The sequence below is a fragment of the Nerophis lumbriciformis genome, linkage group LG12, assembly GCF_033978685.3.
Source record: "Nerophis lumbriciformis linkage group LG12, RoL_Nlum_v2.1, whole genome shotgun sequence".
In the NCBI taxonomy this organism is placed as follows: domain Eukaryota; kingdom Metazoa; phylum Chordata; class Actinopteri; order Syngnathiformes; family Syngnathidae; genus Nerophis; species Nerophis lumbriciformis.
This window is the reverse complement of record NC_084559.2, coordinates 29541684-29569439: the sequence shown is the minus strand read 5'-3', so window position 1 is coordinate 29569439 and position 27756 is coordinate 29541684. Positions and strand designations below refer to the sequence as shown.

The 27756-nt window shown below is 38.6% G+C and overlaps 1 protein-coding gene and 1 long non-coding RNA gene across 3 annotated transcripts in view; one reads left to right on the top strand and one right to left on the bottom strand.

The window, feature by feature from the left end:
* LOC133623197 (uncharacterized) overlaps positions 1 to 27756 on the bottom strand; it is a 66542-nt gene that overhangs the window by 5821 nt on the left and 32965 nt on the right. For both annotated transcript variants that reach the window (XR_009817860.1, XR_009817861.1), the window contains one exon: positions 4580 to 4660. This is a non-coding gene — a long non-coding RNA (uncharacterized lncRNA). The remainder of the gene's footprint in view (positions 1 to 4579; positions 4661 to 27756) is intronic.
* antxr1a (ANTXR cell adhesion molecule 1a) overlaps positions 1 to 27756 on the top strand; it is a 54810-nt gene that overhangs the window by 5697 nt on the left and 21357 nt on the right. The window contains exons 4-16 of the mRNA XM_061986268.1: positions 4585 to 4666; positions 4756 to 4789; positions 6190 to 6269; positions 6503 to 6571; positions 8464 to 8544; positions 13970 to 14030; positions 14145 to 14243; positions 17878 to 17947; positions 18046 to 18124; positions 20847 to 20942; positions 23650 to 23691; positions 26032 to 26127; positions 26209 to 26376. Of these exons, the coding sequence (XP_061842252.1) occupies positions 4585 to 4666; positions 4756 to 4789; positions 6190 to 6269; positions 6503 to 6571; positions 8464 to 8544; positions 13970 to 14030; positions 14145 to 14243; positions 17878 to 17947; positions 18046 to 18124; positions 20847 to 20942; positions 23650 to 23691; positions 26032 to 26127; positions 26209 to 26376 (1057 nt within the window). The remainder of the gene's footprint in view (positions 1 to 4584; positions 4667 to 4755; positions 4790 to 6189; positions 6270 to 6502; positions 6572 to 8463; positions 8545 to 13969; positions 14031 to 14144; positions 14244 to 17877; positions 17948 to 18045; positions 18125 to 20846; positions 20943 to 23649; positions 23692 to 26031; positions 26128 to 26208; positions 26377 to 27756) is intronic.

Sequence of the window (27756 nt, the reverse complement as noted above, 5' to 3'; positions counted from 1 at the left end):
AACATGTGCTAGCTTGATGCTAATTTACTTTGGATATGCTACAAACATGCTATTAATTAGCATAAGCGATTTTATATGGCAACCTCCACATTTGGTAATAAAAACTACAACTGAGATGCATGTTACAATTAATCAGCTAGTGTGTAATAAGTGTAATACTTACAGTATAAACACTTTGTAGGACTCAACAGAAACAAAGACTGGCACTGTCAACTTAATGGCAAATACTACTTCTTGGTTAAGGCAACACATGGTAGTCTATACACTACTGCCATCTAATGTCTTGGAATTACAACTGCCATGCAAAGTCTATTACTGTACATAATACCTGCAAATGAGACTCAGAAGTGATAGAAACAAAGATATAATAACTAGACCCCATAGTCATTATCATTATCAGAGCACTGTTAAATAAAATAGATTTTACTATCAAAAAATTTACATTTATTAACGCATTGAACTGCGATGAGGTGGCGACTTGGCCGAATGCAGCTGAGATAGGCTCCAGCACCCCCCGCCACCCCAAAAAAGGGACAAGCGGTAGAAAATGGATGGATGGATGGATAACGCATTGAACACACACAAAAGTATTCCTGAGTACTGGTGTAGATTACCTGGTACCGGGAATTAGTACCGTATCAAAGCAAGTGTGAAAGGTTCACATCCCTACTGAAAAGTAATCAAATGACTCATGTTTCACACTTTTTCTGCCCGTTTTCCATGTGGCTGTTCTTTATAAACCACACTGACACACATTTGGGGTGATGAAGTCGACCTGGAAATGTTCTGCTTTTGGGGTTACTGTGCAAAAGGATTCGATTAGATTAGTGATTCTCAAACTAGTGGTATGCCAAAGAATCACTTAATTAAATATTTAAACAAAGTCTTACTGTTCAAACTGTGTGTAATGTTAGAGTGGCCAAAAATGTAAAATAGACTTGTTAAAATACAACCTCTGCCTTGTTTTTAATGAAAACTTAGGCCTACTACTATATTTTGTAACATATTCTCTATCCGATGAGCATCCTGTGGACGGGCGTTAAAAATTAGCATTTTCTTACTCTAACACTTAAGGCAGTGTATCTGATTTTTCCAATGTAACTCTTATGTCTATATCAAATAAATAAAAATACGCTACTGTATTTTAATGTTGGTCATTATGGTGGTATTTGGAGAGCCAAGATTTTTCTGGAAAAGTATTCAAAAGAAACCTCTAGTTTAGATCAAATGTCGGCAACCTTTGATCAAATGAGACATTTTCCTTACTCTTCCACAAAATAACTCTATAGTCTGGAGCAGCAAAGCATAACGCAGCTTATAAACTTTTAAAAGTCTTATTTTATTTTTCTTGTTACATTTCAACACAACAACTGAAGTAGAGTGTGCATGTGTAAGTAGCTTTGCGATACAGTACTTTGGGTACACCTCACTCTTTGACACCTTAAAAGCTTGCTGGTTAGCGTTGCTCGCTTTAAATTGCAATCGATGGAGATTTGTCGGTTCGAGCTCAGCGTGTGCAGAGCTGGACGTATACTCAAGAATTCTGGCATGTGACACACAAACACAGCTCTTTCCTTCTTTTTCCTTTGGCTTCCTCGTGCTCATCCAATCACCAGTGAGGACTCAGCCTGTATAGATTCACTGCCTTAAAGGCACACACATTTCTTCCACTCCAGTGGTAGGAAAAAACCCTTGGAGGTCTATGAAGGGAGCCATGACAAGGAGGCTGAAGAGCAGCGGGTTGCCAAGCCCAGGATTACACTAGAGAGAACATTATCGATCCATTTGGCATGGAAATGAAGGTTACATCAGCAGTCAGGCTGCACAATTGATTACAAAAAAACTTCGATTCGTATTTTTTTGCTTCGATGGTTCGTTAATTGAGCTTAATTAAAATTCATTAAATCCAGACCTCTCCAATATGGGAGAGGTGCACCTACGGTGATGTAAGTGGCATTGCAGATGATGCACCCTGTGTGGCGGGCACAGCGGAGTGCCGATAGTGATGGCTCAAAGAAGAGAGAAAAAGAGAGCCACGAGCCCAAAGAAGACAAAAGAAGTGGTCAAAAGTTTTGCGATCATTTAAACTGAAAAAGACAGACATCGTGGTGAAATGTTTACACTGTCAAACGGAGCCGACACTTCACAAAATCACTACATCAATGATGCAACACATTACCAGACAGCATTCAGCATAAGAGTCGCAAACAACCAGAAACAAGGTAAAGTCTATTTTGGCAGCTAACGCCATCTTATAGATTTGACTTGCTAAACATTACTTCAACACATATGGACATGTGAGGACATGTTGGCATCTACAGTTTGTACAGTATGTTATTGCTAACCAGTAGTTTGTCTAAATATCAAATGCCACTCCTCCAATGAATACCTTTTCAAATGTGTATGTGTTAAATCGTTAAATACATTGTCACTCAATTAATCAGATTTAGTTTGGTTCTTTATTATCTATTACCTGGTTTTAGACCACACAGTTTTTTCTAACTTTTTTTTCAAATATAAAGTTATATGTAAGAAAAAAAGACCATAAAAAAAACCTTGTTTATTTCTACTATATTCCCTGAGGCTGGAAAGTGTTTTATTCGATTACTTGATTAATTGAACAAATTGATAGATTACTCGATTACTCAAATAAACGATCGCTGCAGCCCTAAATAGCAGCAACATTGTATCATTAATCATAAATCAATTATTTTCATAACAAGGGCATAAAAATCTAAACTGATTACTACCTTCTAAATATGTTTTTTAAACATAATGAGAGCTGGGGCGGTATAGCTCGGTTGGTAGAGCGGCCGTGCCAGCAACTTGAGGGTTGCATGTTCGATCCCCGCTTCCGCCATTCTAGTCACTGCTGTTGTGTCCTTGGGCAAGACACTTTACCCACCTGCTCCCAGTGCCACCCACACTGGTTTAAATGTAACTTAGATATTGGGTTTCACTATGTAAAGCGCCTTGAGTCACTAGAGAAAAGCGCTATATAAATATAATTCACTTCACTTCACTTCACTCTCTAGGCAAGAAATAGTCACCTTTACATAATGCTGCCTGAGGCTGAGGTTATATGCTCATGCACCCTTTTTAACATTTTACGTTTCAAAATTGTTTCTATACTGTATATTTCTTTGCACTGTTATATTCTATCGTTGCACTTTTTTATACACTACAGCAGGGGTCCCCAAACTTTTTGACTCGGGGCACGCATATATGTATGTATATATATATATATATATATATATATATATATGTATGTATGTATGTATAGATACATACATACATACATACACGTATGTATATATGTATGTATTTATATATACATACATACATATGTATATGTCTTAATAAGGTTATCCAAAAAATAGTGCTCGATACCGTAGTAGAGCGCAATATATGTATGTGTGGGGAAAAAAATCACAAGACTATTTCATCTCTACAGGCCTGCGAAATACCACAGAACTCAGCAAACACATTTGGGACCTCAAAGACAATAATGTTGAATATTCAATAACATGGCAAATTCTTGCATCCAGCACACCTTACAATAGTGGTAATAAAAGATGCAACCTATGCTTGAAAGAGAAACTGTTTATTATTTACCGTCCAGACCTGTCATCCCTCAACAAGCGCAGCGAAATTGTAACAACATGCCGCCATAGACGGAAACACCTCCTAGGTAACACATGAGCCAATCACCACGCCCCTAGGCCAGCCTGTACCCACCCACTCTGTGCCCTATATAAACCATGGTATGTGAATGCTCCCATTAAAATCTCCTGACGATTGAGGGTACCCCCCCTCATGAAACAGGCCTGTAGAGATGAAATAGTCTTGTGATTTTTTTCCCCCACACATACATATACATACATATGTATGTATGTATGTACATATGTATGTATACAGTATATACATATGTACATACATACATATATATACATATATATGTATACATACATACATATATATATATATACATATATATATATACATATATATTCCTTGCGCACTAATCGACTGAAAGAGCATGCACTTTCCGCGCGAGCGTGATGATGTCACGTTATTGATTGGAAAATGCGTTTTGCTTGCGCGTCTAGAAGACGCCAAGAGTAACAAGCGTTAGAAAATGGATTAGAAAACACAGATTTAAAAAAAAATTATAATTTATATAAAAAAAATACTTTTTTTTTTTTTTTAACTTGGGCCGTAGTTTGGGGGACCCCTGCACTACAGTTTCATCACACCGAGTGGAAAACACCATTTTGATGCTCTGTGTGTCGAGGACACATGGCGAATTGACAATAAAGACTCTTGAACCGTAAAAAACCCCCCATAAAATATCCTCCCCAAAAAATGCAATATGGTGAAGTTGCAAAATTTGAAGCGCCATGTGGCGAGACGCTGCGGCTTATTATTTGATTACGGGATGGCATTTTGCAGCGTGAAAGTGCTTAAAAGAGACTATACTGTATATATGTATGATAATAAACTCAAAACTACAGTATGAATATGTTAAATAAACACCTTGATGTATATATATGAAATGTGGTGGTTGTGTGTCTGTCACCTTAGGGAGCGCATCCGCACAGGTCTGGAAGAGCTCCAGGGGGTTCATCCAGGAGGAGACACCTTCATGCACGAGGGCATCCTGAGGGTGAGATGCAGCACATTTCATCCAAAGACAACATCTGTTGCCTTCATGCAGTTGTTTGATATTTTATTGTCCATGTGTTTGTTTCTAAGGCCAGTGAGCAGATCTACCATGGCAACACAGAAGGTTTGTGCTATTGGATAACACCCGTTTATGTTTTTGGGGATTTTGTCTGATCCTTGTGAGTCGGCAAACAATCTTCTTAGTTTGTTGGCCTTTTCATACATGAAATATTTTTATAGCTGAAAGAAAGATAATAATGAAGTAATAATGTATATTTTAGAGGGGAAATTCAACAATACTTAAGATTTAATGGACTTAGTAGAAAGTCAAAGTAAATGACACTCAAATATAAATCAATCAATCCAAGTTTACTTATATAGCCCTAAATCACAAGTGTCTCAAAGGGCTGCACAAGCCACAACGACATCCTCGGTTCATATCCCACATCAGGGCATGGAAAAACTCAACCCAGTGGGATGACAATGAGAAACCTTAGAGAGGATCGCAGATGTGGGTGACCCCCCCACCCGCCCTTTAGGGGGACCGGTGCAATGGACGTCGAGTGGATCTCGCATAATATTGTGAAAGTCCAGTCCATAGTGGATCTAACATAATAGTGATAGTCCAGCCCATAATAATAATAAATAACCAAGTTTTATTTACAGTGGCATCTTGAAGTGAACCTCCACAAAATCAGGTCAAAGATTCTCCATGTGTTTCATGTACAATGTGCATATATCATACCATAAGTACAACTACAAAAGCATGGTTGTAAAAAAACACCAATTGTTGATGATACTATATAATCAATAAGAAACCATGAACTTTCTTGTACCGTAAATTAAATGTAATCTATTAGGGGAACAAAAATAAATATAAATAAATAAATAAATAAATATATATATATATATATATATATATATATATATATATATATATATATATATATATATATATATATATATATATATATATATATATATATATATATATATTATTTACACTAAATTTGAACATGAACCTAATTAGACAGTGTGTTCTGTACAAAAAAATTTAATAAATCAATGAATCAATGGAACTGTAAAATTTGTGTTTTTTACTAGTGGTCCAAATATCAAATCTAGACAATAATTCAAATGGATTATAACTTTATTACATTTAGTAGTTTTGTTGTTTTAAGTACCTGAATATATCAATATGGATTTTAAACAAAGACAATTATTTCCCTACTGATTTGCTTGGAGAAATCATGTTATTTATTTTCTGGGCTTATGTGCACAATTTGGTGCATAATTCAACAAATGTGGTCCAAAAAAGGGGTTTATCCATCTTTCGGTTAGCAGTATTACCCAGGAGAGTCTTATTAAGGACATATGAAAGTAATTGTAATCTGTCACTATGTCAGGCTTACAATATCCCTGAATGGAAGGCATTGTACATTTGTCAGTGGTACCGTTTAGATAAGAAATTATAAGATGTATTTGAATTACTATCTATTGTTATTGCATGGATTGTGTCTGCAGGTTATCGCACCGCCAGCGTTATCATAGCTCTGACAGATGGAGAGTTGCATGAGGATCTCTTCTACTATGCTGAGAGAGAGGTCAGATAGCTGCACACTAATTAGTAAAACATGTGTCTGTGCACGCCACAAACCCAAGTACAACGGCGCCGCATTGCCATTTTTATCCCAAAGCTGTTTACTGCTAAGTAAAAGCTTTTCTGCAAACGGTGGAGGTGTGTCAGACGTTTGTGTGTGTGCACGTGCACATGTTGACACTGTTTGTCTATGTTGTGTCAAGTGGAAGTAATGTTGTCTTATTTTTGTTGTGACAGGCCAATCGATCGCGAAGTCTGGGTGCCACCGTTTACTGCGTAGGAGTGAAGGACTTCAATGAGACTCAGGTTCGTTAGTCTATATCTCAAAGACCTAAAGCATTTCACATTAATCCTATATAAGAAGACCCTACAGATTGGATATTTGAGTAAATACTGTAAGTGAGGTTAGCTAGGTTTGTATCGTTTCATCAAAAATGTGGGTTTATGGGGACTTTTTGATCCGGATACAGTGGGAAGTTGTTTCCGTGACATCATTGTGACTGAAACCGTAAATAAATGACTCTATATGCAGTGATGAGCAAGCTACTTGGAATGTAGTAAGCTAAGCTCCAAGTTACTCTCGATTAATATATATATATATATATATATATATATATAGTGTCCGAAAGTAAACACATAGGATTTTTTTTTTCCCTTCTTTTTTTTTTGTTTATTGAATTTTTGTTTATTTCTAGGGGTCCCCGCACCCAACTGTATGTACTGTATTTATTTTAGTTTGCCTTTTCTTTGGCCTTCTCCTATAATGTTATTCCTTTTCAATGCCTACAGTAAAAAAAATAGCATCTATCAATATCTTGACAAAAAAAAACAATGTGTGTGTTGTTTGGGAACAGTTGATAATGGTAATTTGTAGTAAAACTTTTAATGACTCAACTCACCTTAATGTGCGTTCCTAAATTTGTGTTGGACGTCTTAGAGCAGTGGTCCCCAAACTTTTTAACTCGGGGGCCGCATTGGGTTAAAAAAATTTGGCATGGGGGCGGGTTGTATATATATATATATATTCTGAACCCGATGATGTCACGTTATCGATGGGAAAATGCATTTTTAGACATTATGGTTTGCTTGGGCGGCTAGGAGACACCGAGAGTAACAAGCGGTAGAAAATGGATTAGAAAGGACAGATTTTAAAAAATTATAATTAAAAAAAATGAATCTTTTTTTTTTTTTTAACTTGGGACTTCCCGCGGGCCGGATTTTGGACGCTGGCGGGCCGTAGTTTGGGGACGCCTGTCTTAGATGAAGAGAGTAGTTATGATTTTGGTTTACAGAGTAAACAACTAAAAAATATGGTTTTGGGTGTTGCTTTCTCTAAACGCATACATTTGTCTAAATATGGCGAATATTATTATTATTGTGGGTTTCCTGGACATCGTTTTCATCAATAAAGGAAAAATCTAATCCGCGGGAAATAATCCCTCTGACATTTTCAAAAATGTTTCTTTTTTTTTTTGAGTCGTCAGCTTGAAGCGTTCTTCTGTCTCCGACTCCCTCGTCGTCATGTGACATGAATGATTGTCTGTTATGATTTTGCTCCCTGGTTTAATGACCCGCCTTATCTTGCCTCTGATTGGCCAGTTTCTGATGCGCCCTAACCTTAGCTAATTGTAACTCATCATATGAACCAACCAATCACCATGGATTTTCTCCGTATGTGTGGCTGTTCTTATTCATTCAGGTCATTATATTTTATCCGTATTTTTTATGGCCTGGATTCACAGTCCATTTTCTCTCTTTGTAGCTTGCAGCTTTGATGTAAGCTACCTCCCTAAATGGGTCTAAAAATAGCTACTCGTTCAAAAAGTGGGAAATGTCGTTAGCTACGTAGCTTCACTATTTGTATCTTGTTACTGCCCATCACAGTCTATATGGGGTTAAGAATACGTTTGCGGGAAAATTTCATATTGGCATTTTACATGCGCTTATTCACGCCAAACGGGGCCCCACACGAATTCCGGGGCCCTACGAAGAGCATGTGTTAGGAAGGGGCGTTGCAGATCTTAGCAAAAAAGCAAAGGTGGACTTGTTAAATATGACTGCACTACTTCAATATGTACAGAATGTTATCATGTGTCTTTAGTTACACAGTGGAGTACCACCAAAGTAATACACAAGTAGACTTAAATTTAGGTGCAAACTTTTTGTATAAATTGTGAATTTTGATTGCTTTCTTTTAGCTGGCCAAAATTGCGGACAGTAAGGACCATGTATTCCCTGTCAACGATGGATTTGAGGCTTTGCAAGGGGTCATTGACTCTGTAAGTATTCCCGCCTTGTTCACATGCGCACCTGAATGCAAATAAGTGACGTTCAGGGCACCCCCTGGCTAATTTGGGGCCTTACATTGAGGCCCTCCTCCTACCATAGCAAAACATTTTTACACTTTTTTTTATTTATGTGAAATGATTCTTAAACTTTTTAAGTCAAATTTATTATGAATATTCCATCCATCCATCCATCTTCTTCCGCTTATCCGAGGTCGGGTCGCGGGGGCAGCAGCCTAAGCAGAGAAGCCCAGACTTCCCTCTCCCCAGCCACTTCGTCCAGCTCTTCCCGTGGGACCCCGAGGCGTTCCCAGGCCAGCCGGGAGACATAGTCTTCCCAACGTGTCCTGGGTCTTCCCCGCGGCCTCCTACCGGTCGGACGTGCCCTAAACACCTCCCTAGGGAGGCGTTCGGGTGGCATCCTGACCAGATGCCCGAACCACCTCATCTGGCTCCTCTCGATGTGGAGGAGCAGCGGCTTTACTTTGAGCTCCTCCCGGATGGCAGAGCTTCTCACCCTATCTCTAAGGGAGAGCCCCGCCACCCGGCGGAGGAAACTAATTTCGGCCGCTTGTACCCGTGATCTTGTCCTTTTGGTCATAACCCAAAGCTCATGACCATAGGTGAGGATGGGAACATAGATCGACCGGTAAATTGAGAGCTTTGCCTTCCGGCTCAGCTCCTTCTTCACCACAACGGATCGATACAGCGTCCGCATTACTGAAGACGCCGCACCGATCCGCCTGTCGATCTCACGATCCACTCTTCCCCCACTCGTGAACAAGACTCCGAGGTACTTGAACTCCTCCACTTGGGGCAAGATCTCCTCCCCAACCCGGAGATGGCACTCCACCCTTTTCCGGGCGAGAACCATGGACTCGGACTTGGAGGTGCTGATTCTCATCCCAGTCGCTTCACACTCAGCTATATTATGGATTTATTTATATATATATATATATATATGTATATCCCATTTATACATTTTAGTATATATATATACAGTGTTTCCCACAGGACAGGCATCTATTTGTGGTGGTGTGGTCGGGGGGTGGGGGGTGGCGGCGGCAGCGGCGATGACCAAGAAGAACGCGGAGTTGGAATATAATTACAACATTTTATGTACATATTTATATACAGATTTGAACAATTAGTGATTCACTGAAATATATTTATTAATTGTGGTTCTTACAAAAAATATATCTTATAAAATATAAAAGCTAAAATGTCTCTTAAAGCTCTGCCCCTTTAATTAGTGAATACTAAATAATTTAACTTTAGCCTACTACTACAACCATATTATTTACCAGCAACATGAAGTGAAACAGAGGCAGAGGTGTCCTGCCACAGTCAGTCAACATCCTCCTCCTCCTCCTGCTGCTGCTGAACAGGTCGCACCTGTGGTCCGGACTGTAGGCCTACCTCCTCTCCAAGTCGAGCCCTTTTCGGCCGTTGAAAATATTTTTCTATACTCATCTGTGTGAAGGAGTGAACATCCAACATTAGAATTTATTACTAACGAGCAGAAGCGCCCTACGTACAGTGCCGTCTAACCTTAAGCAGCAGCAGCTCAACACATGCAGGGTTCAACGTTAAGGTTTTTTTCTACTTGCCTGACTTCTCAAATCTACTTGCCCCAATATTTTTACTTGTCCTGCCTAGGTTTTTTTCTGGCTGTGTAGTGCTCATGGCTTATATCTTACTAAAATTCTTCCCGTTGACTATTTACAACACTACGCAGTAATTATTATTATTATTATTATTATCTATAATTACATTTAAATGGCATTGCATACATGTAAAATTAAATGCTATTTCACATTATTTGACCAGTAGCAGTTACACTCATCTGAACAGGTCAGCCACCTGTTTAAAGCCCGATCACAGTTGAAATCTTGAAATGAAGGGCCTTTAATGGCCAAAACATTAACCTGGACAACATTTTAACAGCTGGTTGGCTCAGATTTTATTCTTTTCATTGCATTCACATGCTGCAGTGGACAGTGGACAATTTAGCTTCAGTCCACGTGTGTTTATTGACAACAGGGTTATAACCTGGACACGTTAGCTCGTCGGTGAAACGCTCGGTGAAATCGCGGATTAACGTTAAATATATGACGAGCCGCGAGCGATGCAGCTATAACCTATCTACCTATACCACCTGTAAAAATGAAGCAATGCTACCACGCTAGCAAGCGTTAGCTAGCCGGCTATGAGCCACCAAGCTGCTAACTATCGCCAAAAGGCACCATTTAAGTTGTTTTCCCCATGGCATCCTGGATCAAGGCTTTCAGCAGCTTTTGGACGTTTGAGGTAGAAACGTAGGAAGCGCCATCATTATGAAAAGTAGCCGGCGAGTATTTTGATCCCGTCCGTCCATCCGTCCCTCTTCTTCTTCTTCTTCTGGCCCACCAGGTGAATTAAGTGCTATTGGCGGAGTTACAATGCATAGTAGGCTACCGCCACCTACTGCACCGGAGGTGTAACTACAAGTAACATTCACAGACAGTCCCATTGCTTTTATGAGCGGTCGAGCGAGTCAAAAGCCGAAAAATCCATTTGTGGCGGACGTAATTCTTTCGTGGCGGGCCGCCACAAATAAATGAATGTGTGGGAAACACTGATATACATATATATATATATATATATATACACACACACACACACATACCGGTATATATATATATATATATATATATATATATATATATATAATAAATAGGGCTGTGTATCTTTGGGGACCTGACGATTCGATTCAGAATCGATTCTTGATTCAAAATTAATATTTCTCTAATAACATTGGGTGCCAGTTCTATGATTAACAACATTCCTCTATAATATAGACACACAACTCTGATAAATGTTTATATTACTCAAAAGAAAACTGGTTTTGTTTGATAAAATTCTACACAATCATTTAGTAAAGTCAAAAACATATAAGGCAACATGAGAAGTATCCCATACTTTTTATTTCTAAAGTAAATCTGTACAGCAGATATGGGCATCTACACTGAACAAAAATATAAACGAAACACTTTTGTTTTTGCCCCCATTTTTCATGAGTTAAACTCAAAGATCAAAATATTTTACTACATACACAAGACTTATTCCTCTTAAATGTTGTTCACAAATCTGTCTAAATCTGTGTTAGTGAGCATTTATTCTTTACCAAGATAATCCATCCCACCTAACAGGTGTGGCATATCAAGATGCTAATTAAACAGCATGATTATTACACAAGTGTGCCTTAGGCTGCCCACAATAAAAGGCCACTCTGAAATGTGCAGTTTTATCACACAGCACAAATGCCACAGATGTCGCAAGTTTTGAGGGCATGCTGACTGCAGTAATGTCCACCATTGCCCGTGAATTGAATGTTCATTTCTCTACCATAAGGCGTCTCCAAAGGCGTTTCAGAGAATTTAGCAGTACATCTATCCGGCCTCACAACCGCAGACCACGTGTAACCACACCAGACCAGGACCTCCTCATCCAGTAGGTGCACCTTCATGATCGTCTGAGACCAGCCACCTGTTGCAACAATTGGTTTGCATAACCAAATAATTTCTGCACAAACTGTAAAAAACCATCTCAGGGAAGCCCACCTGCATGCTCTTCGTCCTCATTGGGGTCTCGACCTAACTGTTCGTCGTCGTAACTGACTTGAGTGGGCAAATGCTCACATTTGATGGCGTCTGGCAAGTTGGAGAGGTGTTCTCTTCACCAATGAATTCAGGTTTTCACTGTTCAGGTCAGCTGGCAGACAGCGTGTATGGCGTCGTGTGGGAGAATGGTTTGATGGTGTCAATGGGGGTGGGGTTATGGTGTGGGCAGGCGTATGTTATGGACATCGAACGCAAGTACGTTTTATTGATGGCATTTTGAATGCACAGAGATACCGTGACGAGATCCTGAGGACCATTGTTGACAATGCACGGCCGCATGTTGCAAGAATCTGTACGCAATTACTGGAAGCTGAAAACATCCCAGTTCTTGCATGGCCAGCATACTCACCAAACATGTCACCCATTGAGCATGTTTGGGATGATGTGGATCGGCGTATATGACAGCGTTTTCCAGTTCCTGCTAAGATCCAGCAACTTTGCACAGCTGATGAAGAGGAGTGGACCAACCACAGGCCAACATCAACATGTTGGCCTATGCGAAGGAGATGTGTTGCACTGCGTGCGGCAAATGGCGGTCACACCAGATACTGACTGCTTTTCTGTACATTTCAGAGTGGTCTTTTATAGTGGGCAGCCGAAGGCACACCTGTGCAATAATCACGCTGTTTAATCAGCATCTTGGTATACCACACCTGTGAGGTGGGATGGATTATCTTGGCAAGGAAGAAATGCTCACTAACACAGCTTTAGACAGATTTGTGAACAATATTTGAGAGGAATAGGTCTTTTGTGTATATAGTAAACGTTTAACATCTTTGAGTTCAACTCATGGAAAATGGGAGCAAAAACAAAAGTGTTGCGTTTATATTTTTGTTCAGTATAAATCAACAATTTGATTTGCCTGAGTGGTTGAACAAGACAGATTAAAAAAATTAAAATAATAAAAATTGATTTTTTTTTATTTATCGATTATGAATCGTTACAAATAAGAATCACAATTTCTTTCGAAAATCTTTGTTTGACACCCCTAATAATAAATATTTTATATTAAACAATATAGTTTATATTATATAATAAGGATGTGAGGGGAAATGTGCCATTGTCCTCTTATTAGTGACATGTCAGGAAGGGGCTAGAAATATTTCATATGAAGCATCCGGTCATTCATTCATTTACATTTTACACACGCTTATTAATGCAAAACAGAACTCCCCACAGATCACGGAGTCCTTCGCAAAGCGCCTATAGGGGAGGCACGGCCCTGGTGACAAAAGCCACAGAGGCCCACAGGAAATTAACATGAAATATAATATAATGCCATTGATTACCTCATAGTTACACTCACCAGATAGCAAAGAGAACTTTGTAAGCTCTTCCATCCATGAAGCCAGGCCAGAAAATTCCAGAAAAAAAATTCTGTGACTTTCCTGTTTTTCATCAGCGGGGGCCATGTTTTGCAGAGCGGGATCAAACAGCTTACTAAGTCTCTTGTGACTTCACTGTTGTCAGGAAATGAAAAACAGTTTTGTCGTGACAACACACTTTTTTCAAAACCCATTTGAATTTCAGTGAGCATGCACGTTATTGTGGTGGCCAAGGACATTTAAAAACAGTTTGAGTCGCCGTATCAAATGTCTAAAGGTCAGTTATTATAAGCGCGATAATGATAAAATTCACCCTGTGATGAGAAACATTAGCATAAGAAAACATTGACGCAGCAAAAACACAGTGGAGAATGCCAATTGCCAAGTTTTTTTTTCTTCATTCAGGCGTTTTTTTGTCCTTAACGTCTTCAGATCCTGAAGAGGTCCTGCATTGAGATTCTGGCAGCTGAGCCCTCCAGTATCTGTGCAGGAGGTGAGGAAGCAGGATTGGACTGGGGGATGGGAGCGCTGAGCATCACACATTAAGATGTTTTAAAATACCAAATATGGAGGTGACAAATAGCGCACTTCTTTTCTCTTCCTCTAGAGTCCTTTCAGGTGGTGGTGAGAGGAAATGGATTCCTCCATGCCCGCAATGTTGATAAAGTCCTGTGTAGTTTTCGCATCAATGACACCGTTACCAAGAGTGAGTACAATTTGTTACTATCTGGACATGTTTATGTTTAAATGAAAAGTCTACCGCAAAGCTGGATTTCTATATGATCAAAGAAGGGTGCCATGCTGAGCTTACTGCAATTATGTCGTTTTAACATGATAATAAAGTGTGTGCAGCATGCAAAAAGGCCTTTAGGCAAAAACAGATTCCCCCACTGAACAGTGTTTAATTAAATAGTTAAAAGCACTTCCTATTAGGCACACCACCATTCTGCATGAGCTACTGCTGTGATTAAAAATCAACATCAAACATTTGTTGCTGAATCAGCCAAAATGCAAAAAGGTCTATTGTCCGCCGAGCTAACAGTGTTGACATGATATGGGCAAATCTATTGGGACACCACTAATAAACAATGGAAAAAAACATGGAGTTCCCAAATGATGCATAAAGTGTAGAATGGTTCAAAATGTATTGGTAAAATGCATAATTATGGTTTAGGGGGAACTAAGAGGTCTAACCCAACCCCTGATTGATTGATTCATTGAAGAGCTTGTGGTAAAATGTTAATGAAATAAAGTTGGTGAGCAAGTACTTTTATTTGTTGAAAATACAATACAACAATATCTAATAATTGTACTGTATTTACTGTACACATCAACCGCAAGTATCAGTAGGGAGTCACCGTGCTTACTCAAATAATTCAAACAATAATACTATCAGTGTTGGTAAAATTACTTTTAAATAATAATTAATTATAGTTACTGACTGCTTTCCTTCCAAAAAGTAACCAAATTAGTAACGGAATGACCCGTTGAGAAAAGGGGCTGTTTGCAACATGCTCAAAGTTACACTTTTCAAACGAAAACTGTAACACAAACACCAGCGGCTAGCGCTATTGACAGTGTAACAATATCAACACAATATTGCATACATACACTACCGTAAGTTCCTTATAGAATTGTATTTTATAATAACATACATTTTTGGCCCTGCGATGAGGTGGCGACTTGTCCGTACTATTGACCACCTTCCGCCCAAATGCAGCTGGAATAGGCTCCAGAAGGGAATGGATGGATTGGACAACACACATTTGTTTGAGCAAAATCAAGTCAATAGTACACAATAACTACTGTATTTTTTGGACTATGAGGCGCACTTACAGTCCTTTCAATTTCTCAAAAATCAACAATGCGCCTTATAACCCGGTGCACCTAATGTACAGATTAATTGTGGAATGGAATGATATTAATTGTCATTGCACAAGTACAACGAAATGTAATTCTAGTTGTGCTTAATGACATCGAAGCAATTTTATGTGGTACATGGTGTAATTATAAGTGTGACCAGTAGATGGCAGTCACACAAAAGAGATACGTGTGGACTGCAGGTTGATGCCTGTTCAATAAACAATGCGAGCAGGTACCGACAAGCAAGCAACACCAAAACTTGAGACTATAGAACATTACACACAGCGCTCAAAAATATTGTCAAAATGTTTTAGTATGACTTTGGTAAGCTACCAAGCACCGCTTGATGGACTGTTTGAGCATTACGGCTACCGTAGTCAGACGCACTGTGCTACCACATATGGGTATTATTATAGTGTGTGTAAAAGGAACCAAAAATGGCACCTATTAGGAGACATATTATCTGGCATTTTGTTTTGCAGTATTACACAAAAACAACTTTTGTTACCTATTGGTACCTGCTGATGTGTATTTGGTCCAGAAAATGGGCCCGTGTCCACTATTGCAGTCCACACCGTAGTCAATAAGCTTCTTCTTTTTCCTCTATCCTCTTGTTGTGGTGCATTCATCCTTCGCTGTTGCCATTTTTAATATAAAGTAGTGTACAGTTTCAACTTATATCTGTCAGTAGACTCGCTATGGAAGCAATAAAAACTAGCGGTACAACAAAGATGGTGGGAGAAGACGCTGTCGACGTGGAGGCACATAAATAAGGCCGACAACACAAAAAGGAGCATCCTGAAGAGATGGTCAGAAAGCAGTTTGAAGATGGTCTGTAAAACATAATCTATGCAAAATGTTGACCAAAGACCCACCATTACATGTTATGTAGACCACAAGGAAGGGTTTTAGATGTAGAAAAATTACCTCTTATCATCCGGTGCACCTTATGTATGAAAATAGATTTGAATAGACCCGTTCACCGACACAGGTCCAAAAAAATACAGTAAACAAAAGCAAAAAACTATCTAATACTTAATGAAATCATTTGGTTTTTGCCCTCAAACCCCAATGACTTTTTTTCTGAGTTTGTAAACATACCAACAACAACAAAAAAGATTTTGAGAAATTTAAAATGTCAATCTATCATGCTATGTATCATTTACTGATACTAAACTTGGTATCATCATCATTGGTACTTTAACTTTAACACAATCGATTTCTTGATCTATCCGTCTTTCACTTACTTACGCTTGCCAGTGGCCGCTTATTTTATCCTCCCTCTCCCTAAACTCCTATTATTCTACTTGTTCATTTCCTGTTAATAGCTGCTATCTTTCTGCTGCTATAACGCACGTCCATCTTTGATTTTTTTGATTGATTGAGACTTTTATTAGTAGGTCTACACTTCTTAAACTTTACTACGTACTTAATTCTTCTGTTGTTTCAAGCAAGTAGTTTGCCTGCTCTTCCTCCGTGTGTAACATGTTTAGTCTCGTCCTTCAGTGTTAATACTTGAAAGAAATGTGTTTTATTTGCCGCAGTGGAGGATTGTTGACTTTGGTAAGCTGCTCCTCATAGTGTATGGATATACACAGTTAGCTGCTAGCCGCCTCAGTAGCAGCTATTTCTTCTAATCGGCGGACTGAGCAATGAAAATAGGAATCTGTTTGAAAATTAGAATGGTTTAAGGGAGAATCTGAATGCAAGACCCAGTTTCACATCGACACTAAATGCCCAACCCTATTCCTAACACAGACCACTATGAATATGCAGCATGGTTAGTACAGTATAGTATGATGCTGCCCATTATGTGGACTCGATTTCTGGCCAGTGCCTAAATCAAGTAGAGACCCCTGATGGTAGAAACTGAAAACACAAGTACTGTACATTATTAATATCCTCTAGGAGTTCTAGAAGTACTAGACCCTATGAAATTATTCATTTCGAGCTTATCTCTCCATTTAGCACAGAGTTTCAAGAGCAGATCAGCCACGACCCATGTGGTTCTGGTGTTGATTTCCTCAGTTCTGGGGTATGCTCGCCTCCTGCCAGGATAAACATCATCCTGGTCATGGTGCATGTTGAAGCTGCTTTCCTAAAAGCCAGCTGGACGTGGACAAGACCTAGATTTGCCTCAGTGTTGTTGAGGTTTTATTCAACTTTTTTATAAGGGTTAATGCCTCCATCCTATTGAAACCATTTGTTTTGACTTTGAGGAATCTCTCTTCTCAGAAGATCACTACTTTTCCGTGAACATGTTCCTGGAGTCTCCATTGCCTAACATTTGTCCTTTGAACATCACGACTTGTTGTTTAACAGCTGTGAACAAAACAATTTCAAATGGATAAACAGTAGAGTATTTGATGAGTTATTTTTGGCTCTTAAGATTTATTTTTTGTATCTCATTGATTAATCTGTCAAGAGAGGAATGTGTTGTTCATGTTTTCATAACACATTTACATCTGTGTTTCTAGTGGTGAAACCTTTGATAGTAGAAGATACATATCTTCTTTGTCCAGCACCAGTGCTTCAGGATGAGGGAATGTAAGATATCGCCTTTATTAAAATACATTTATCCCCCCTTCATGCCCAGTACTTCATTAGTATCATCAACATGACTACTTTTCTTTTTTCTTTTCCAGGGCAGCAAATCTTTATGTCAGTATGAACGAAGGTCTCAGTTTCATCTCCAGCTCGGTCACCATCACGACAGTGAGCTGCGTAAGTAACACCACTACAATACGTTTTTTTTTTTTTAAATCCGCTCTAAAAGTACACACACAAGCACAAACAAAATCAGACAGAACAATCAAAAGCATTTTTCCTATACAGTACCGTAGTAATAATATAAAGAATCAGTTCCAGGGTCAAACTGATACCATTGTTACATTTTTCAGAGTGATACAATGTTTAACTGTCATACAAGCATATAAATAAGGTGACCACTTTTGATATTTAGACATACAATAATAATACAGTAGTATTTAAATTTAGGAGCTTACTTGGTTCTGTGACGGCTCGCTTGACTAAAAACACTTGCATCTTAAATCAATGTCTCCCATTGAAATGAATTGAAATCAATTTCGTTGGTACGTGTAACATGCCTTTTAAAAATGAAAAACAAACTTTTAGATAATAACTATTGTATAAAAACAATACCAAAGAATATACTACTAACAACTACAGTAGTTTTGTGAAGAAATGTAATAATAATGTACAGCATTAGAGAGCTTGGAGAGTGGAATTCTACAATATCTCCTTCCAGCTGCTTTTTTGTCAAACACAATATCGGCAGCTTTTCCATATTTTCATGGATAAATGTCCGCCATGTAGATATTATTTCATCATTCTTGGCTGGCGTTAGACTCATTCAGCTTCAGCATGGTGCAGACTAGCAAGTTTTTGATTAATTATTTATTTAATTAAATAAATATAATAAATTTCTTCTCAGCACTGTCCTTCACACTCACTTTCTTCCTTCCCGTGGTTGAAGAATAAAGTTATGTCCATCTCTAGCTATAAGCTAAATTTGGCGAGTATGACCAGATGTTTTGAGCGGATCTCACGTGGGTTCACCGTGACATTTGATTTTTGATCAGATTTTTGCTTGCAACTTAAAGCATAACAATTAACTGAGACACAGCTTTTATCTCAAAACACACTTAAGTTGAGGTACCATTACACACAAGTTTGTAATGACAAAAAATAGTGATCCTCGATATTGACTTGCTTACCAATGCGGTATCCGGTATTTTTTTCTAGCTAATAAATATCGGTCAGTCAATATTATTAAAAACATATTGTAAATGTAATTTGCATTGCATCTAATTTTTTAACATTCTTACCAATCAAACAACAAATAGTATACACCATATGTTGCTTATGATGAAGTTAAAGTCTTACTGCTTTGGGTGTTGGAATGCACTTCAATTTACAAGGTAATCCTTTGATGCTTTCTAAAAATTCTGGTCAAATTATAAAACTAGGAGGAGTTCAGACGTTTCGTTGCATCTATTCTAACACACGAGCACTAACTAATAAACAATGAAGTAGTGTACAGTCTATGCCAACAAGGCAATGCAGATTTGTCTTTTCTCTATTAAACTTGGTATATTCTTGGCATTGATTGATTGATTGAATTATTTATTTCAAACCTGCACAGTACAACAACACACACTTTTTTTAAAAAAACATTTTGGCAGGGACATTTATGCAAGGCTTGAAAAGGGGTTGGATGAAGCAGATGCTTATAATATCCCAACCCCTCTCACTCATTCCACATTTAACATCAACAATATAATACAAGAACAATACTATACAAACAAAAACAAGAAAAGCTCCTGTACACTAACAATACAATAGTACCACTGTTACTATAAAACAAGACAAGACGAGACAAAACACACACACACACACACACACACAGACACACACACACACACACACACACACACACACACACACACACACACACACACACACACACACACACACACACACACACACACACACACACACACACACACACACACACACACACACACACACACACAGGCCCAAACACTCTCTGACCATACACCTCTCTCCCATCGCTCTGTGCTGAGGGCATCACTCTCTTTCCTCCTCGTACTTCTTCAGTACTTCTTTTTTAAACAGTCTTTTAAATGTAATCATGTTAGAACAGGTTTTTAACTCGTCCTCTAAGATGTTCCACAGACTGACTCCACGCACTGAAATGCACATTGATTTTAAAGTTGTTCTAAATTTAGGCAAATATAATTTGTTGTTTCCTCTTAGACTGTAACTATGATGAGCATCTCTATCCTGGAATAGGTTTTGTATATTGGATGGTAGAGAGTTTTGGGATGCCCTAAACATAATTTGAGCAGTTTTAAAATTGATCACATCGTGCAGTTTAAGTTGCTTTAACTCCATGATGACATTACTTTTTTTAATTGTATATATGACATTATAAAAGGTCATATGTAGACTTGTTCCTGCATGCATGGCTATTGCAGCTGGCAGCAGATCACATGACCACCAAACAACTGTACCCCTCATTTAACAAAAAGATGTTGTGGGTGAATGTAGGGGTGACACCCAAAACACCCCAGAGACTTTTCGATAGACTTCCCCATTGTGTGTGTTCCATCCAGTTCTTCCTGACCCTAAGCGAAAAGCATCTGGACCTCCTCAGTTGATCATGTGCATGTTGTTTATGTAGCTTGACTCCAAATGAAGAAAACATGGCTGCCACAAAGGAAGTTTGGCTATATGTGGTTACAGAAATCTAGTAATATGCTATTCGGTGGTTTACAGTGTTTATGTCCAAAAGTCACACTACAATTTCCAATCATGTCCATGAAAAATGACATGGTGGTACTTAATGTTGGATTCAATGACAACAGTAAATGGTTTGATGCTCTGTGTTTACATGTTACAGTCTGATGGGTCCATCCTGGCCATCACTCTGCTCATCCTCATGCTGCTTCTCATCTTGGCTCTACTATGGTGGTTCTGGCCCCTCTGCTGCACTGTGGTAAGTCCCATCCCTTTTCCCTTACGTTCATGTATTTGAACCGGACCACCGCATATATACATAACATACTTTTGGACCGCCATGAATAGATTTTACCTCACCTACTTGCCTTCACTCATAAACACATTATGATGGGACCAGGGTAGTACAGTACCGTGGTACTAATGAATTAAAAAAGGTAATATATTATGATGGGACTATGGTTGTACGGTATAGTACCATGGCACTAATGAATTAAAAAAGATAATATATTGCATTTGAAAAATACGGGTACTTTATTTTCTTCCATGCGCCAGCTAATGGCACGCCGAGGCGCATGTCTCGAGTCAACGTCAACACACGTACAGACCAGTTGCAAGCAGAAACAGTGGGGAGACAAAAGAGGGAGAATGGACACATTTTGGCTTTAAAACTAACAATACAGATTGCGCTTTAAACATTAAACATTAGCTAGCAACTACTAGTCCACACAGTCTTGTAGTCTACCACACAGTCTATATATTTTTTTGTCTTGTCCCCAGAATTTCCCCTTGTCTTCAACCATGAAATATAGCCATTGGATGCATGTTTTGGAGTAATATACATTTTTAACAATTTGTTCAATGATATATTTTTTGTACGACATAACAAAATGAACAGAATGCAATAAATAACATTACATTGATTTTTTTTTATATTTTTTGTGTCCTGGCTGTGAATCAAACCATGTACGCTGGAAAAAAAATACTGCTACATAAGCTATTGCACTACCAGAAATCCCAAAAATGTAAGATGCATTTAAACTCCTCTTGTTTGGATTTCTTGTTTATGTTACGTGAATCATAGTGCTGTGTATCTCGCATATCTGACTGCTGCTGCGTGCTGTCATTCATTTTCACGTTGGCAAGAAGGCTGCGCCAGAAAGCCAATTATTGAGCTTGTGGGCGGTCTAACGTGGACCTGGGCATTTTTTTTGATTTGGGGGCCATATTGAGAGAAAACCATGTGGCTGGGAGCTAGTGTATCTGTGTATGAAATACTATATCGCTGTAAAAATCTGCTGTATGTGTACTTTGGTCCCTTTTTTCAGGCACACTAATACAAAAATAATGTCTGATATGCTTAGAACAACGGACCGCCTTAAAAAAACAAGATGGAATTTTACAGTTTTTTGACTGAATGACACACCCAGAATGCACATGATAATAAAGGATGTGGGCTTTGCAATGTTACTTATGAAGGATAACACACTGAATATTAATAACATATGAACGTGGCTCATCTTCTACTTATCAGACAACCTCTTTTACAATCAAGCAAAACGCAACAAAAATGGCAAAATATGAACGCAAAGGGTAATAAACAGCCTCTAATTTGATATATTATCACTTTTCCGCAGACCTTTGTTGTATAACTCTGCTTCCGCAGACAGTCTCTAACACCCGAGTCTCGGGCTGACTGCTCTGTAAACAAACCCCGCCCACTTTGCTTCATGCCTTTACTGCCTGGAGCTACTGTGATGTAGTCACTATGATTACTGTAACCAATTATTGTAATATTTTCTATAGTTCGAGGCTTATAGTAATTTAAAAATGACACTCTACATTCATAGTTTCGATGTGTAATGTCTAAAAAAATAATTTGGAAACATTCGGTGGGGCAGATTGAAAAGCTTAATGGGCCGTCTGGTTGAAAGGGACAAGCTTCAGTCTGAGCGTCCGTTTTCCGCCTGGCACAAGTGTTTGACTTGTCTTCATTCAATAGCATAACATTATTTTTGGACGTTAAAAAGTGCAGAGGACAAAAACAAGAAGACATGCACCCCGTGTGACCTCCCAAAATTATGTCCACGGCACCGCAGATTTAATATTTTCTTTCAATGGTAATGCACCTGAATAATTGGAATTTCTATGTGTAGAAAGAGAAACCTTACATAAGATGAAAAAATGTAGTTTTCTAAGTAAAATGATTTGTAAAGCGGAGAAATAAAACGTGTGTGGAACAAGACATCTGCATCAGCAACAAATTATCATGTCACGGTCAAATTCCTATCTTTCGCCCTTCAAAATCTAGTCTATTATTACCAGAGCTGGAAAGAGCTACACCAGCATGTCCAATTTTACAACGTGGCTCTTTTTACACTCTCCTTTGTGAATTCTGCTTGAAGAGCATGCATGCATGTTTGGGAAAACGATGCCGGGTTACCATGGAGAGTCATTCTTGCTCCAAGTTTTGGAGAAGAATGGAGGAAAATCACAAATGAGAAAAATCAGGGTCACGCAAATTTGCCAAGTGCACTTAATTTGTGTCGTTATTTGGTTTGAAATCAAGCTGACATCTCATGTGTGGACGGTAGGAATGAGAAAATAAACACACGCAATACGCGTTCATCCTATGCCCAGCAGACTAGACTGTACATGCAATGTGCTATTGTTGCTGCCAGGTGAATATGCTGATGCTGAAACGAGCATATCCAAAAGATGAGAAAATGATGAACGTATCACGTGTCACAGAGGATATTGCTGCATAAAAAATAAAGAAAATACTGCATTTTTGAAGCTCATACTTGCCAAAAAATGTGGAAAGCAGATTTCTAGGTCAGTGCATTGCTCATCTAAGTGGACAAAAGCATTTCCTCAGCCATGGGAGGAGACAACTAAGTTTTAAACATGCTTTCATGGTTTGATCTGCTCCAGCATCTTTCACATATGTGTTTATTCTCTCCCAGATCATCCATGAGCCGCCACCACCTATTGCAGAGGAGAGTTCGGTAGGAGCAGCACCCTCTTTTGACTCTTTAATGACTCATTTTGGACTTTCAGAGAGCTGCCAATGTTTATTTTATTCTGACATGTTAAACCTAAGTGACTTATCATTCACTGCCTCCCTGAAGTGAAAGTCTTCTTCAATGCGCTGGATTTTAACGCCTTTCAACATTAGCAGCGAAGGCTATTTTCCACATCATTCCAGTTGTATGTCTGAGTTCAATTTATTACTTGAAGTAAATATCCCTGCATTATGTTAGGAAGATCCAACAAGCCACTAAAATGCTGCAGAAAACACATTGCATTCATTTATGCTAATTATACTGTTTAGTCCAAAAGCTCCAAAACAACTGTGCTTATTAAAGCTTGGTCTACTTGACATGCTATTTAGCTTATTAAACAAAGACAAAGTACATTACAAGGAGGACATGTCATTAAAAAAAGGAAAAAGACAGGGAATCTATTAAAGAAACAATGCCTGCCGTCGCACAGATTTTCCTCTGGGCCACAACATTATGTATGTAAGACATCTATCTAAGATTATGATTGACACTGCTAAAGTGGTTTTATTGTTGCGATATAGTCAGTGGCCTAGTGGTTAGAGTGTCCGCCCTGAGATCGGTAGGTTGTGAGTTCAAACCTCGGCCGAGTCATACCAAAGGCTATAAAAATGGGACCCATTACCTCCCTGCTTGACACTCAGCATCAAGGGTTGGAATTGGGGGTTAAATCACCAAAAATGATTCCCAGGCGTGGCCACCGCTGCTGCTCACTGCTCTCCTCCCCTCCCAGGGGGTGATCAAGGGGATGGGTCAAATGCAGAGAATAATTTCGCCACACCTAGTGTGTGTGTGTGTGACAATCATTGGTACTTTAGAGTGGTACCTTGCCTTTAGGTATTTTTGAATTTGTTCCAAACGGTCTGACGAGGACTGAATTTTTTCAAAACAAAAACACAGTTTCCACAGGAAATAATGCAAATTCAATTAGTCCTTTCAAGACACCCAACGATATTAACACAAAACTAAATAATTGTAGTTCAAATTAAATAGATGAATGTCTATCATTACTTTTATCTTTCTTAAAGACTCTTGTTTTAGATACTTCTACAGGTTATTCCTTGAACTAAATAGTGTTACTCACCTTCTTTATTAAAGTGCTGCCATTTGCAACTTCCTTTGGCACTATGGTGGAAGCTCTACGCAATAGAAAAGTATTGAGACTACTGGTGTAACTGAAATAACTACATAGTCAACCAGTGATGGGGAGTGGAGCACAGGCTAACAGGCACATTTTGGGATAAAACAGGACCACCTGTTCAATTTGATGCATGTTTTCATTTGTACTAAAACATATTCATGATGAAGAAATTGCAAAAACAAAAATTTCAATATACCTGTAACTAAAATATTAATTTATAAACAAATTTTTTTAACATAACGGTAATTAAAACATACATTTGTAAACCTTACCAGCTTATTGATTGATAAGCTTTTTGTTTGCTTTTGTGTATTGCTGCACCATGTTGAGGTCATTCGATAGTGCAGTTGTCTGTGGCTTTATATCAATATTTGCCAGTACTTATTTGACTGATTTTTTATTTTTTTTTAATTCTTATTTTATTTATTAAAAAAAAAAAAAATGGGTGGGGGAGAAGAGCATTTGATTTCTATTGGCTCCAACACCCCTTGCGACCCAGAGAGGTACAAGTGGTAGAAAATGGATGGATGTATTGTATTTCTGTTAACTGATTTGTCCCCCCCAAAAAAATTCAATAAACAAATGCTGAAAAAATAAAAACAAATGAACCTTACTAGATCAGCTCCAACTGGGGTTTTGAACCCAGTACCTTCCGCCTTTCAAGGCAGCCATTATGAATGAACACAAATCCTATAAAAATTGGTCACAAAAGTACCGTATTTTTCGGAGTATAAGTCGCACCGGAGTATAAGTCGCACCTGCCGAAAATGCATAATAAAAAAGGAAAAAAACATATATAAGTCACACTGGAGCCCGGCCAAACTATGAAAAAAACTGCGACTTATAGTCCGAAAAATACGGTACCACCGTATTCACTATTGTGGTTGTAGAAGTGCACTGAGTCCTTATTTGGCTACAAGAGAGAATGGAATATTAGAAACACTTAATAGTTTGATGCAATGCACTTCTACACTTCATTAGATTGCGAGCGTGTACTGTGCCTAATATTGTGGCCAGTGTGGTTTGCTTTGCGTTATATGAGAAAAGTCAAATCTGTAGAACTTTTAGGAGCACAATGTATGAAGCCTGTGACATGTCTCATTTAAAGCCCCTAAATCAGATGTGCATCTGTCTCAATGTAATAGGATGATGAAGACGATGACACCCCAAAGAAGAAATGGCCCACAGTTGATGCTTCCTACTATGGAGGAAGAGGAGTTGGGGGAATCAAAAGGATGGAGGTGAGATGAAGTGAGATTTAAGAAGAAGGCTTTGATCACAATAACAGAATCTATAGGAACTAAATAAGTCCTCTCTGTCAGGTTCGCTGGGGTGAGAAAGGCTCCACTGAAGAAGGAGCAAAGCTGGAGAAAGCCAAAAACGCCAAAGTAAAGATGCCTGAGCAGGATTACGTGCAGACACCCACGCGGGTTCTTAACAATGGCATGCACAAACCCCTGGGGACCCACAAGTGGTACTCTCCTATCCAGGTATAAGAAGACTCTGACAGAACATGTTGTGTTAACTCTTATAAGTGTACAGCCTACTCTAAACAGTAGAATTGTTTGGTACATACCGTGTGTATATCGTCAAGGCAGATCATTTTAATTTAATTGGAAAATCCTTCATAGAGTGCATACCCATCATAATAAAAAGGTTCCTAAATATATTAAAAACTGCAGAGGAAAATGCACACAAAAACTGAGGTAATACATAATTATGATGGGTTTATATTGTTGGTTTTTCAATTATTTAGGTACTCAAAAGCCAAAGTTTGCATGTATTCTGCCTATAGCACAAGTCTATTACAATATCTGCAAGTTAATTAGCTGCAGGGCATGTAAGTGACAGCATCACAAAGAGTGATGCGAATTGTAAATACAGGTCAATATGGGCCTGATCTACTAAAGGTTTCAATGTATAAAAAACACAAGAAAACTTGACAAAGCTGATCCATTAAGCTTGTGTCGAGGGTCGTGTCTCTTAAATGAGAAAACCAATGAGGGCAATCCATTTAGCCTCTTTGTCTTCATCTGTATGCAGAATATTTGTTGATTATCAGATTGCCCAGAGTACTGATGAAAATATAATCATTAGTCACCTAAAATGGAATTTATCAAGCCTGTAAACTGTTTTTGCATCTATATTCAGCGTGTTTAGAAGGTACGTACAAACTGGCACAGTTACGCACAAATGACTGAGGCCATTGTGGCGCGAAGGGAAGCGTTGGATGCAATGACAGACGACGTAGAGCAACAACGCTCCGCCTGTGTGCATGTCGATATACCTGGACTGTCAGAAATAAAAAAATATAATACATATTGTCTATTCAGCAATGCAATTTTTGAGCTACTGGCTGGCACCAAAACAAATCAATATATCTTCTATATGAAAATAATGTCTTTAACACTGAAGTTAGTAACAGCATCTCCCAGAGTGCACCGTTGGTGTGCTAAAAAGTTGGTTCTGTTGTCTACGTCACTCTGGAAGAGCGCTTTTATATCCCAAGGAAAGGTAGCGCAGATTCCAGTTGAATGCTTCATGTTCCACAACATAGCCAAACACCACAGACTCAAATGTGATGCCATCAATGTGGAGGTAAGCTTTCTCCATGGTGACACGCAAAATCTTCATCTAAATCAGACGGTCAGCACCACTTTTGCATTTGTTATTAATTGTGCACACATTAAACAGTAAATCACTATTAGGGTTACTCTACTAATAGTACATTATGTGTATTTTTTTCATTCAGCACTTGTCATTTAGGACCTTAGTAGGTCAGGCACACAATTATGCCAGCATAGAGTTAAAGAGAGTAACACTTCCCATTTAGCCAGAAGGAGATAGCTAATAGAAACCAGACCTTTGAT